Consider the following 13233-nt stretch of genomic DNA (forward strand, 5'->3'; position numbering starts at 1 on the left):
TCCCTCCCTCTCTCTCCCTCTCTTCCTACCCCACCTCCGGTCTTCCAGAAGCCTGCGCGGTTACTTCTATATTCAGATGTTCAGTCCTTTCCCTCTGAGCTGGTGTGTGTAGGAGCAGGGCTGGACCGCGTGCTGCCGGGATCATGTGTGTGTGCCTGCCTGAGCTGTGTGTGCTGCTGCTGACAGTGGTCACCAGCGCTGGGCAGAGTGAACGCTGGCGGGCCGGGAACTCCTGCTACGGAGGATTCGACCTCTACTTCGTACTGGACAAGTGAGTTTCCTGTTCCTGCTCTCTCAGGTAGAGAGACGGGTGGAGTGTGTGAGGGGTGGAGTGGAGATGGTGCAGGTTAGGCCAGGTGAGCTGGGGAGACACTGCAGTATGTGGACAGACGTACCACTACAAATGACATATAGATGCTATTGTTGTTGTTGTTGTTGTTGACAAGCTGGCTTCATGTTTGTTTTGATTGATTTGTTTTACCTATTTGAATAGGCCAACCCTTTAAAGAGTGGCTTTAGAAGCAGTAACCACACTCACACTGTTAAATGTGTCATATGTTGTCATAAATGTCATATTTTTAACTGCTCTACTACTGGTGTGTGTTTTGGGGACTTACATACCCCCCCCGGCTCTTTAGGAAGGTCAAAGGTCAGACAGTCCACAGTGGATACATGTCTGCTCTAAACTGTGGGCCAGTAGGCTGCAGGCTCACACCTGATAACCTGAGGCTCCACATGAGCTTAAGGACCATGGAAAGGGTGGGGAGGGTGGAGTGGGTGGGGAGGGTGGAGAAAATGGGGAGGTTGGGGAGGGTGAAGTGGGTGGAGTGGGTGGGGAGGGGGAGAGGGTGGGGAGGTTGGGGAGGGTGGAGTGGGAGGGTGAAGTGGGTGGAGTGGATGGGGAGGGTGAAGTGGGTGGAGTGGGTGGGGAGGGTGGAGAGGGTGGAGTGGGTGAGGAGGGTGGAGAAGGTGGAGAGGGTGGAGTGGGTGGAGTGGGTGGGGAGGGTGGAGAGGGTGGAGTGGGTGAGGAGGGTGGAGAAGGTGGAGAGGGTGGAGTGGGTGGAGTGGGTAGGAAGGGTGAGGAGGGTGAAGTGGGTGGAGTGGGTGGGGAGGGTGGAGTGGGTGGAGTGGGTGGGGAGGGTGGAGTGGGTGGAGTGGGTGGGGAGGGTGGAGTGGGTGGAGAGGGTTAGGGAGGGTGGAGTGGGTGGGGAGGGTGGGGGGATTATGTGGCCATTAAGCTGCACATGGAAGTGCTATTAGGAGAAAGCAGAAGGAACTGTGGTGTTTAAATCCAGTGAGTATACTCACGGCAGACGTATGAGGACGCGAGTGTCACGGCAGACGTATGAGGACGCGAGTGTCACGGCAGACGTATGAGGACGCGAGTGTCACGGCAGACGTATGAGGACGCGAGTGTCACGGCAGACGTATGAGGACGCGAGACACACAGCAGATGTATGAGGACGAAAGAAACTCGCGGCAGACATATGAGGATGTGAAACACACGGCAGACGTATGAGGACGTGAGACTCATGGCAGACATATGAGGACGCGAGACTCACAGCAGACGTATGAGGACATGAGACACACAGCAGATGTATGAGGACGTGAGTCGGCTACGGTGGTTCCCTATCAGCGCAGACTGAGACCAGCACGTAGTTCCCGCCCACAGCGGTCATTAGGGCGGGGCTCCACGGTTCTCTTAACGCATTTGGGTACAGTATGTTGGCCTTGGAAAGCAGAAACCTTAGTGAGAGTACTTTCACATTATAACAGCAGTTCATATTACACACTGACGTGAGGAAAGGTGTGTGTGTTTATCAAAGACAAAGCTGTAAGTGTGTGAGAAGACGCCGTCAGAGAGCACAGAGCTGTGTGAGGGGTATACACCAAACACGGAGCGCTAACCGCTGTGTGTGTCTGCCTGAAACCCTGAACGGAAGAAAAGGAGCTGACTTAAAACCTGCTGGAGGAGAGGGGAGGAGAGGGGAGGAGAGGGGAGGAGGGTGCAAATCTTACCACAACAGCAGGTCTTAATGGAGGGAATGTGAGTTCAACTCCACAGATTACAGTCAGCCGCTCTGAACTCAGTCAGGTGCGTGGAGCAGAGGTAGCCATGCTGGACCTGCTACACAACACATATGCTGACCTCCAGACAACCATCTGGACTGGACCAAATGAAGATGTGTGTAAGACGATGGCAAGATGGAGCTGACGTGTGTTTGAAGGACCACAGCTGTTTATCTGACTATAAAGAAACAGAAACTAAGGGCAGAAATGTCTGTGGATAAATGTGTGTGAGGAAGAGTGTGAAGTGTGTGAGGAAGAGTGTGAAGTGTGTGAGGAAGAGTGTGATGTGTGTGAGGAAGAGTGTGATGTGTGTTTAGTGAGTTTAGTCCCCTGGAACCTTTTCACCAGCAGCACCAGATGTTCCTGATAGTCCCCCCCACACACACACACACTCACTCACTCCCACTCACGGACACACACAGGCACACATGCACACACACAAATCACACACACACAAGAGAAAAAGAAGGCAAGATGAGGGGTGGCAGGCAGAGAGAGAGAGAGTGTGTGTGTCTTTCACTGCTTTAGAGTGTGTGTGTCTTTCACTGCTTTAGAGTGGGTGTGTCTTTCACTGCTTTAGAGTGTGTGTGTCTTTCACTGCTTTAGAGTGTGTGTGTCTTTCACTGGTTTAGAGTGTGTGTGTCTTTCACTGCTTTAGAGTGTGTGTGTCTTTCACTGCTTTAGAGTGTGTGTGTCTTTCACTGCTTTAGAGTGGGTGTGTCTTTCACTGCTTTAGAGTGGGTGTGTCTTTCACTGCTTTAAAGTGTGTGTGTCTTTCACTGTTTTAGAGTGTGTCTTTCACTGCTTTAGAGTGTGTGTGTCTTTCACTGTTTTAGAGTGTGTGTGTCTTTCACTGGTTTAGAGTGTGTGTGTCTTTCACTGTTTTAGAGTGGGTGTGTCTTTCACTGTTTTAGAGTGTGTGTGTCTTTCACTGTTTTAGAGTGTGTGTGTCTTTCACTGGTTTAGAGTGTGTGTGTCTTTCACTGTTTTAGAGTGGGTGTGTCTTTCACTGTTTTAGAGTGTGTGTGTCTTTCACTGGTTTAGAGTGTGTGTGTCTTTCACTGTTTTAGAGTGTGTGTGTCTTTCACTGTTTTAGAGTGGGTGTGTCTTTCACTGCTTTAGAGTGTGTGTGTCTTTCACTGTTTTAGAGTGGGTGTGTCTTTCACTGCTTTAGAGTGGGTGTGTCTTTCACTGCTTTAGAGTGGGTGTGTCTTTCACTGCTTTAGAGTGGGTGTGTCTTTCACTGTTTTAGAGTGGGTGTGTCTTTCAATGTTTTAGAGTGGGTGTGTCTTTCACTGCTTTAAAGTGTGTGTGTCTCACTGTTTTAGAGTGTGTGTCTTTCACTGTTTTAGAGTGTGTGTATCTTTCACTGGTTTAGAGTGTGTGTGTCTTTCACTGTTTTAGAGTGTGTGTGTCTTTCACTGTTTTAGAGTGGGTGTGTCTTTCACTGTTTTAGAGTGGGTGTGTCTTTCACTGTTTTAGAGTGGGTGTGTCTTTCACTGTTTTAGAGTGTGTGTATCTTTCACTGGTTTAGAGTGTGTGTGTCTCACTGCTTTAGAGTGTGTGTGTCTTTCACTGTTTTAGAGTGTGTGTGTCTTTCACTGCTTTAGAGTGTGTGTGTCTCACTGTTTTAGAGTGTGTGTGTCTTTCACTGCTTTAGAGTGTGTGTGTCTTTCACTGCTTTAGAGTGTGTGTGTCTTTCACTGTTTTATAGTGTGTGTGTCTTTCACTGCTTTAGAGTGTGTGTGTCTTTCACTGTTTTAGAGTGTGTGTCTTTCACTGCTTTAGAGTGTGTGTGTCTTTCACTGTTTTAGAGTGTGTGTGTCTTTCACTGCTTTAGAGTGTGTGTGTCTCACTGTTTTAGAGTATGTGTGTCTTTCACTGCTTTAGAGTGTGTGTGTCTTTCACTGCTTTAGAGTGTGTGTGTCTTTCACTGCTTTTGAGTGTGTGTGTCTTTCACTGTTTTAGAGTGTGTGTGTCTTTCACTGCTTTAGAGTGTGTGTGTCTTTCACTGTTTTAGAGTGTGTGTCTTTCACTGCTTTAGAGTGTGTGTGTCTTTCACTGCTTCAGATTGGGTGTGTCTTGCAATAAGCCTGGGACACTTCAGGACACTTCAGGACACTTCAGTGAAAGGTTTGGAATTCCAAGGCTGTCCTGTACACATCTTCGCCATGACCCAATGAACCCTTCCCTGTCATATTAATATGTTTACGTTTCCTCACTCTTCTATTGCGTGGGGGTTTGACAAACGTTGACTGGAGTCCTGGTGTGTTTGAGACGATTAGTAACACACGCAGAAATGTTTCTCTCTTCAGCCCTGCGTATCCAGGACTAGACACCCAGAAACACTGCCATCATTCCCTAGATTCAACCCTAGTCCATGATTGTGTAGTCCCTCAACTCCATGATCTGTGCTCTCTGCTCCTCTGGCACTCGGTAGGCTGCCATCAATAATGTCCCACACTGGAGACCCGAGTGCGTCTTAAGAAATACAACCATGTGTCGCTGAAAAGTGCAATATTGCAAATATGCAGTGGCAGCTACACACCAGAGTTGGCTGCTGTGGTGTAGCGTGTGATTGCCATGCTTGTAACTGATGTGTATAATGTCTGAGACTGAACTGAAGTGTGGATCACAGCTGAAGGATCACAGCTGGCTAACTCGTTATAACAAAACAGAAACTAAGAGCACAAATGTCTGTGGGAAGAACACAGAGGTGTGTGTGAGTGATGACATTTGTGTCACAGTTGGCTCCTCATAGCATCCAGTCTACATGGTTACATTTACATCATCTGGCACTTTTATTCAAAGCATCTTATAATCATGACTGAGTACAACTTGAGTAATTGAGGGTTAATGGACTAGCTCAGGGGCAGATTGGCAGGGGTGGTACTTGAAGCAGCAACCTTCTGATTACCAATCCAGTACCTTCACCACTGAGCTCCGCTGCCCAATTACCCTGGAGCATGTCAGTGTTTCATTTTCTCCGTTCATGTTGAAGTCCTTGACTTGCTTTTTGCTTTTCACCGTTCCATTAGTTAGACCGGCTTCTTGTGTTTGTGTGTGTTTTCTGTGGTTGTTTGTCATGATTCTATGCCTCTTTTGTATGTGCTCTGTCTGTGAGATTTCTTAATCCACATGTTCTTCCTTATCACTTGTGCTTTGTTTCTGTTTGTTTATCATGTACCTGCTACTCTTCGTGTTGCCTCCCTGACCCTGGACACTAACGATTCTGACAGTGGGTTTGTGCTTAATAAATCTCACTCTCCTCAGCATATGCTTCTGTCTGGAGATCGTTCCCTGTTACAGTGTGATATCAGTCTGCTTATCATCCATGTTGAGTACTTCACATCACTCACTTTAGTTACATGTTCCAGTATTTTCCAAGCACAGTTTGAAGTATAAGTATACTGTAACACAACTATTAAACCATTAACATTTTTTCAATATTTCAAAATATTTTTTTCAATAGTTTAAAACCGCAGTTGGACTTTCAGGTTTTAATAAGCACGCCATATGCGCTGGTTGTCTCGTATTTCCTATTCATGCATTTTTGCCCTGACAGATGTTGAAGCTCTTAGGAAGGAACTGGAATGGGTGTGTGGGAGGGGCAATGTGACAGAGAGTGTGTCTCAGAGCAGGGGGCTCAGTGCAGGGGGCTCAGAGCAGGGGGCTCAGTGTGCAGGGGGCTCGGTGTGTGCAGGGGGCTCAGAGCAGGGGGCTCAGTGTGCAGAGGGGCTCAGTGTGTGCAGGGGGCTCAGAGCAGGGGGCTCGGAGCAGGGGGCTCAGTGTGCAGGGGGCTCAGTGTGCAGGGGGCTCAGTGTGCAGAGGGGCTCAGTGTGTGCAGGGGGCTCAGTGTGTGCAGGGGGCTCAGTGTGCAGGGGGCTCAGTGTGCAGGGGGCCTCAGAGCAGGGGGCTCAGTGTGCAGGGGGGCTCAGAGCAGGGGGCTCAGTGTGCAGGGGGGCTCAGAGCAGGGGGCTCAGTGTGTGCAGGGGGCTCAGTGTGTGCAGGGGGCTCAGAGCAGGGGGCTCAGTGTGTGCAGGGGGCTCAGTGTGTGCAGGGGGCTCAGAGCAGGGGGCTCAGTGTGTGCAGGGGGCTCAGAGCAGGGGGCTCAGTGTGTGCAGGGGGCTCAGTGTGCAGGGGGCTCAGAGCAGGGGGCTCAGTGTGCAGGGGCCTCAGAGCAGGGGGCTCAGAGCAGGGGGCTCGGCGTGTGCAGGGGGGCTCAGTGTGTGCAGGGGGCTCAATGTGCAGTGGGCTCAGTGTGTGCAGGGGGCTCGGCGTGTGCAGGGGGGCTCAGTGTGTGCAGGGGGCTCAGTGTGCAGGGGGCTCGGCGTGTGCAGGGGGCTCAGCATGTGCAGGGGGCTCGGCGTGTGCAGAGGGGCTCGGCGTGCAGGGGGGCTCAGTGTGCAGGGGGGCTCGGTGGGAAAAGCCCCACAGGTGAGTCCTGGAAAAGCCAGATCCGTCTGAACCACGAGCTCTGTTCCTGGAGAGCCGAGCTGTCTACACTATCCTACAGCACTACATGGCTACGTATGTCTAAGATCTTAAACGAGCAGAAATGGCTGGTCCTTTATATTGTGCTTACTCCAACTAAAAGCAAAATATTTAACAAAATGTTTAGAATATTTAGGAAATTACTTATTTAGGATTTTTTCCCCATTGATTTTATTGTGCTGATCTAAGCCTGTCCATTTACAGGAAAGCCTTTTGTTTTCAATTTCATCTCTGGTCTGTTTGAGGTGGTGTGGTCTGGTCAATCTGAGGTGATGTGGTCTCTGGTCAGTCTGAGGTGGTGTCTGAGGTGGTGTCTAAGGTGGTGTGGTCTGGTCTGTCTGAGGTGGTGTCTGAGGTGGTGTGGTTTGGTCAGTCTGAGGTGGTGTGGTCTAGTCTGTCTGAGGTGGTGTGGTCTGGTCTGTCTGAGGTGGTGTCATCTCTGGTCTGTCTGAGGTGGTGTGGTCTCTGGTCTGAGTCTGTGTTAAAAGTGTGTTGTGTGCACTATAGCCCAACACGTGCTCCTTTCTGCTTCTGTGCTGCGTACACGGATCAGAGCTCAACTGATAAATTCAGACAGAGAGAGCTCTTAGTAAACAAGCCTAAATTACAGTGACTGCTGCAGATGAAAGTTTCATCTGAAGATAAGCGCGCATGATTGCCGTCTGCCCAAGAGTGGGCTAGTCCTATGACCTAAAGCGATTGGACCCTCAGTCACTTGTGCCTGTGGTTGGACTCTTCCAGGTCGGGGAGTGTACAGCACCACTGGAATGAAATCTACTACTTTGTGGATAATTTGGCGCATAAGTTCATCAGGTGAGTGGTTCCCTCCGCCAATACTGTGTACCAGTCTGAGAATGTAGTAATGAGTCAGAGATTCAGGACTGTGTACCAGTCTGAGAATGTAGTAATGAGTCAGAGATTCAGGACTGTGTACCAGTCTGAGAATGTAGTAATGAGTCAGAGATTCAGGACTGTGTACCAATCTGAGAATGTAGTAATGAGTCAGAGATTCAGGACTGTGTACCAGTCTGAGAATGTAGTAATGAGTCAGAGATTCAGGACTGTGTACCAGTCTGAGAATGTAGTAATGAGTCAGAGATTCAGGACTGTGTACCAGTCTGAGAATGTAGTAATGAGTCAGAGATTCAGGACTGTGTACCAGTCTGAGAATGTAGTAATGAGTCAAAGATTCAGGACTGTGTACCAATCTGAGAGGTTCAGTGCTGATTCTTCCTGTATCTCTCACACCTGTCTCACTCTCTTCTAGTCCTCAGCTTCGGATGTCATTTATCGTATTTTCAACGGAAGGCAGAACTCTGATGAAGCTGACGGAAGACAGGTAAGGCTCTCCCTTACATTCTCTGCCTCACCCAAGAACTTCAACATCACTTGTTCTATTTAGTTCTTTGTCACCGATCAAAAAAAGCAACTTTATCAGAGTATTCTCCTAGAGACGTTGTGTGAAGCAGAGATCCATATGCCATGTACTCAGGCAGAGTGACCCAATCCTGCAACGCATGTGTTATAGGGATCAAATCCGAGAAGGTCTGGAGCAGCTTCAGATGGTGCAGCCGGGTGGAGACACCTTCATGGACAAGGGATTTCAGCGAGTGAGATCTTTTCACCTCCACACCCACTGCCGTGACCACATCTCCTGTACATCATCTTACATCTTCACTGTCTGTTCTCTATTTCTAGGCGAGTGAGCAGATATACTATGCTACGGGTGATGGTGAGTTGTGCTGATGCGCCTTAAAACACAACAAGCACTGAAATCTGACAAGTAATCTGTGTGTGGATGATGACTTTTGCACAAGCACATTTTAAATTTTAATGGGTCAGTGATAATGGGTCAGACACATAAGGGTGCCTGGGCAGTGCCCTTCGGTTCCTTATAGCAAAAGTCTGATTTTTCTTATTTTGACGGCATGAAGCTTGTCAGGTTATAATCTCTGATCAGGATATCATCTCTCCAGGCAGCAAAATGCACAAGAGCACATGCTCAATTAGGGCTCCAATCAAAGGATCAAACACGAGTCAGTGACTTTGGAAGACTCATTATATCTAATAACAGATAAGATTAAAAAACCAAACATCTACACAACAGGACGGAGCAGTTCTGCATTGGCGTTCGGGCCTCCAAGCACTTTACCGATGCCTCTGAATTCTTTTTTAGTGATTTGTGAGATGTTTGCCGAGGCTTGAACCATGACGTAGGTTGCATTCACTCTCCTCCACCAGGTTACCGAGCAGCCAGTGTCATCATCGCTCTGACGGATGGAGAACTGCGGGAGAATCAGTTTGACTTGGCAGCCAGAGAGGTGAGGCCATGTTCCTGGAGACTTTAGCCACTTCCCATCTTCAGGCTGGACGGCTTTTAATAAGTGCATATAAGGTCCCTATTTCTGATTCTGTCCTTTATCATGCGAAATGAAAAAAGACATTATAAAAAAGACATTATATATTACACAGTACGTGTTACTGCTATGGTTTCTATAGCGATTAACATGCCTACAGAAATGGCTGCTTTTAAAATAACTATGAGGTGTCAGATGTTTTTTCCATATCAACACTTGACACTGCTTTGGCATGTGGCCAGGAGGCCTCTCTCAAAGACATGGTAGTCTTTGAAAAGACTTTCACTAGCTGTGTGGTTGCACTGTAGTCTTGAGGTCTAAAAACATAAATTCAATCCCTCTTCCCCATTCCCTACCACATTTCTAGAATTTGTTGGTTCACACTAGAATAAAACAGATGCAGTTTGGAAGATGGGGTGACGTGTTTTTAATGTGACGTGTTGTGTTTGGATGACAGGCCGGTCGATCACGTCAGCTGGGAGCTACCGTCTACTGTGTGGGAGTGAAAGACTTCAATGAAACTCAGGTCAGCTCTTCTCCTATCCTGTTACTTTTGGCGTGTCTGAATCCATTCCCTGCTTACCATGAAGGCCAACTTGGCAAATTCACAAATTAGGAACTTAATGTTAATAACTGAAATTGTCATCTGTGATAATGAGGTCTTGCCAACAGAGAGGGGGGCAGGTCAGTGAGGAAATCCACAGCTAAGTGACACCACAGACACCATAGTCAGGGAAACCGGAGGGGTGCAAGAAGTCCAGCTGGAAACTGTTTAGGAGTCCTGGAGGTGGCATAAACCTGAACCGCATTAACATAATTCTCCATATCTTGAGCAAGCAAAGGCCACCAAAACCTTGTTTATTACCAGCTGGACAGATTGTTGCATCCAGGAGGTATGGAACTCTGTGCAGTGTGTACCCACTGCCCCACTTGATGCAGGGGCATGCTGGCCAGACGTTCTGGGGGCGTGGGCTCATCCTGGTGTCTCTGACCTCATTTCCTGCAGTATCTCCCATCTAGCTGGTGCTAAGACACATGCATGGGGCAGAATGGTCTCGGTTCTGAAGTGGGAGTTGCCAGATTTGATCGAGTAGACAGGGTGTCAGCTTCTGTGTTTTTGTTGCCAAGATAAACAAGTAAACTATAGGATCCACCCAGCCTGATGCACATTCAGCGTCTTGGCCAACTTGACATATTCTACATTTTTATGATCCATGAGGACTTGGAACATGTGCTCTGTCCCTCTAACCAAGAATGTTGTTGTTCTTCCAAGGCATCCTGCACTCTGCAGTTGAGTGTTTCATTAGTAAAAGACTCACAGGAATAACCTCTGCAGCTAGCCTGAACACTGTGATAACACTGCCCCACCTCTGCTTCTGAGCCATCTACCTTGATAAAAAGGCTGAGAAGGGTAAGAGCGTGCTGGGCAACCTTCTGATGTTTGAATGCCTTTTTGACACTCTGTGCAGATAAGTGTTCTAAGACTATTTCATGAGGAGGTTGGAGGGACAGCCACCATAATCAAATGCTTAATGTAACATCTACAGAAGTTCAGGAAGCCTAAAAATGATGCATCTCCATGACTGTTCAGGGTTCTGGCCACTGTGTTACAGCCTTGACTTTGCCATCATCCGTCTTTCATGACATTTTCACTAGCAACATACCTCAGGAAATTCACTAGTGAAATTCACACTTCTCTAGACTGATGTGCAAATGATTCTCTAGGAAATGTAACTCTGCTTACACGTTACGCTTGTTCCTCTTTTGACTTGGAGAATATCAAAATGTCATCTACACAGTCTACAACCAAGATCTTCAACATGCTCCTGATAACCTTGTTAACGAATGCTTGGAAGACTGAAGGCATTTCAGCTAGATCATAATTGTAACTAAACAGTCATAATGGCTGGTGCCCATGATAAAATGCACTATGAAGACCTCACTTGCTGCAACTGGGGATGTAGACAGTAGGATAAAAACTCTCAGCCAATGATTCCTTTAGATTTTCCTCCATGGCCTTTGTTTCTGGCTCAAATCAATCACAGGGAGACGTTGCACTCGGTAGGAGAGCTACACACAGTTTGTAACAGGTCAGGGGGATGGTGGAAATGATATAAGTCTTGGAGTTTTCTATTGTGGGGAGTCTACAGGGAAGAGTCATACAGGAAGTTAAAAAAAAATCCCAAGTGAAGCTGGGGTTATTCTTGGCCAACCAGGGATATCGCAGCACCATGGGTTCATTGGTTAATAAGGAATTCTATTGCCTCTTTGTGAAATAGCGCTGTGGTCATGGGTATAATCGTAATATGACTTTACCACTCCACAGTGGTCTTCTGTCCAAGCCATGCAGTTCTAGGGGAGGATGATGGATGATGGGGGGGGGGGGGGAGAATTTGCAACTTGCGGGTTACCATCTTGTCCGACAATCTTCCTGAGTACAGTAGGAATAGATATGAATAGATCAGAATAAAAGATAAGTGACCAATACCAATATACCATCTGTTCTTCAAACAGGGCAAGTTACCTGAATTTTAACCTTGACTATGGACTATTAACACACCCCTGTTTACTGGAAGAGTAGCATGGGCCCAGTTGTCTCCTGTGGTCACTTTCCTCTGGGCTTTAGCTCTCCTGCATATCATAGTCCAGATTGAGGTTCAAATCTCAGCAAACTGTGTCCACCGCTACAGCTCCTCTTAACCCTTGTCAGAATGTGGACTTTAATGCAGGTTAATTCCAGCCACTCTCTGCTGCCAGATTATGGGCCTGTGTGCAGTACTCTGAAGATGGATCTTTCCAGTTTGATGGTCATGAATTTCTCACCAGGAGAAATCCTGATCAGATTTGGGATAATCTAATCTCTAATCTAATCTATCTCTTAGGAATCTCTCAAACTCAGAATAAGGCTGATTTAGTGCTGTTCATGATATAAGACACCTTATTGGTAAGAGCAGAGAGACACATGGAGATTTATTCTGAATGCTTAGCATAACAGGAGGGAGAGGAGTTAAAACGAACGGCACACTGAATCACAAAGCTCTTGCTCTTGCTTGGTGAGCCATCATACTTTTCTGATGTTCATCTGGCGGTGGGAGATTGGGAACCATGTGGCTGGCTGAGGGTGCAGTAACAGTCTTGGTCTAGTCCAGTGCCACTGGAAGTGCTGGAACAGCTGAAGAGGTCTTTTGGAGCTGCTGCATTTGGTCTGTGAGCAGTGTACCTTGTTGAGCAAGCGTAGATTTGATTTCCACTGGTCGCTGCATGGTGGTGAAGTCTTCAGTAACAGTCAGGAGACTAGACAAGGGTTGAACAACAAGGTGTGAGTAGCTGACAGATCTGATACACATAAAAAAAAAACAGGCCTTGGTCAAAAAACACTGTGAAGACAAATCAACAAGGTAAACTAAACAAGAATTTCATTGAGTCTGATCCCTGGTGGCCAGAGGTGCTATTGCCTGGAGTCGGCATGACGCTTGGTAACGAACCACTAGTGTGATTACCACTTTTGACACAATTGTATGATTGTTTGTAACGTAAAGATGACGTTGTCATGTATGATGTCATATTTTTATGTTTCACACTCTCAAGTAAGTATTGTCCTAGTTCAGTCCCCTTACTGCTACCTTGAGTCAGTCCATGTAGTTCACAGTGAATCAGTCTCTGAGGGAAAGAATTCAGACACGGCCGCTTTGTGTGAAGACCTCAGTGAGGTCGAAACTGCTCATAATATCCACGACTAAGTAACAGAAAGCCAGATTTCAGCATTTAACTGCTGTGTTTCTGCGCCTTTAGCTGGCTGTGATAGCTGACAGTAAGGAGCGCGTCTTCCCTGTGACTGATGGCTTCGAGGCCCTGCAGGGCATCATTGACTCGGTACGATACTGCAGCTGCATTCACAGATCACAGAAATAAACCTTCCCTCACTTGCTTCCTCATTTCCTCTGAGGACATTACATTTGACATCATGCATTTCAAATTCAGTTAAAAAAAACACAAAACTATACATTTTTTATAATAGTTGTAAAAAAAAAAGAAAAGAAAAGAAAGAAGAATAAATGTGAATTCTTGGTCAAAGTGAGCCTACAGAGAAACTAACAATGACAACATTGATGAGACCATTAAACAGTGTGACACTCAAAAGCTTTTCACAGCTATTGGAATATCGCCCATAGAGTTCACTGAAGGGATTACCTCCCCCCCCCAAATAAAATACCAACTACACCACAACTGTTTATTACTTTGAGATGGGTGTAACATTACAAAATGTGGAAAGCTCAAATTTGTGAAAAGTGAAATCATCAACAATGTTGGA

The 13233-nt window shown here is 47.0% G+C and overlaps 2 protein-coding genes across 4 annotated transcripts in view; one reads left to right on the top strand and one right to left on the bottom strand.

Annotated features, from left to right (window-relative positions):
* Nucleotides 1–26: 26 nt before the first annotated feature.
* The window catches only part of antxr1b (ANTXR cell adhesion molecule 1b), a 23795-nt gene continuing 10588 nt past the window's right edge, over nt 27–13233 (top strand). Inside the window, exons 1-8 of one of the 2 annotated variants that reach the window (XM_027018247.3) lie at nt 27–271; nt 7306–7377; nt 7832–7903; nt 8093–8174; nt 8263–8296; nt 8806–8885; nt 9379–9447; nt 12714–12794. In XM_027018247.3, the coding sequence (XP_026874048.1) occupies nt 144–271; nt 7306–7377; nt 7832–7903; nt 8093–8174; nt 8263–8296; nt 8806–8885; nt 9379–9447; nt 12714–12794 (618 nt within the window). In that variant the 5' untranslated portion in view covers nt 27–143. The remainder of the gene's footprint in view (nt 272–7305; nt 7378–7831; nt 7904–8092; nt 8175–8262; nt 8297–8805; nt 8886–9378; nt 9448–12713; nt 12795–13233) is intronic. The other variant, XM_027018246.3, reaches the window with a different exon arrangement.
* Nucleotides 11922–13233, bottom strand: part of aak1b (AP2 associated kinase 1b) — a 37339-nt gene continuing 36027 nt past the window's right edge. Inside the window, exon 22 of one of the 2 annotated variants that reach the window (XR_004777071.2) lies at nt 11922–12215. Coding sequence is in view for 1 of the 2 variants with exons in the window: in XM_081701868.1 (XP_081557994.1) it covers nt 12208–12215 (8 nt within the window). In the remaining variant the exon portion in view is untranslated. The remainder of the gene's footprint in view (nt 12216–13233) is intronic. The other variant, XM_081701868.1, reaches the window with a different exon arrangement.

The sequence above is a fragment of the Electrophorus electricus genome, chromosome 19 (genome assembly GCF_041902795.1).
Source record: "Electrophorus electricus isolate QZ-2024a chromosome 19, ASM4190279v1, whole genome shotgun sequence".
Taxonomy (NCBI): Eukaryota; Metazoa; Chordata; class Actinopteri; order Gymnotiformes; family Gymnotidae; genus Electrophorus; species Electrophorus electricus.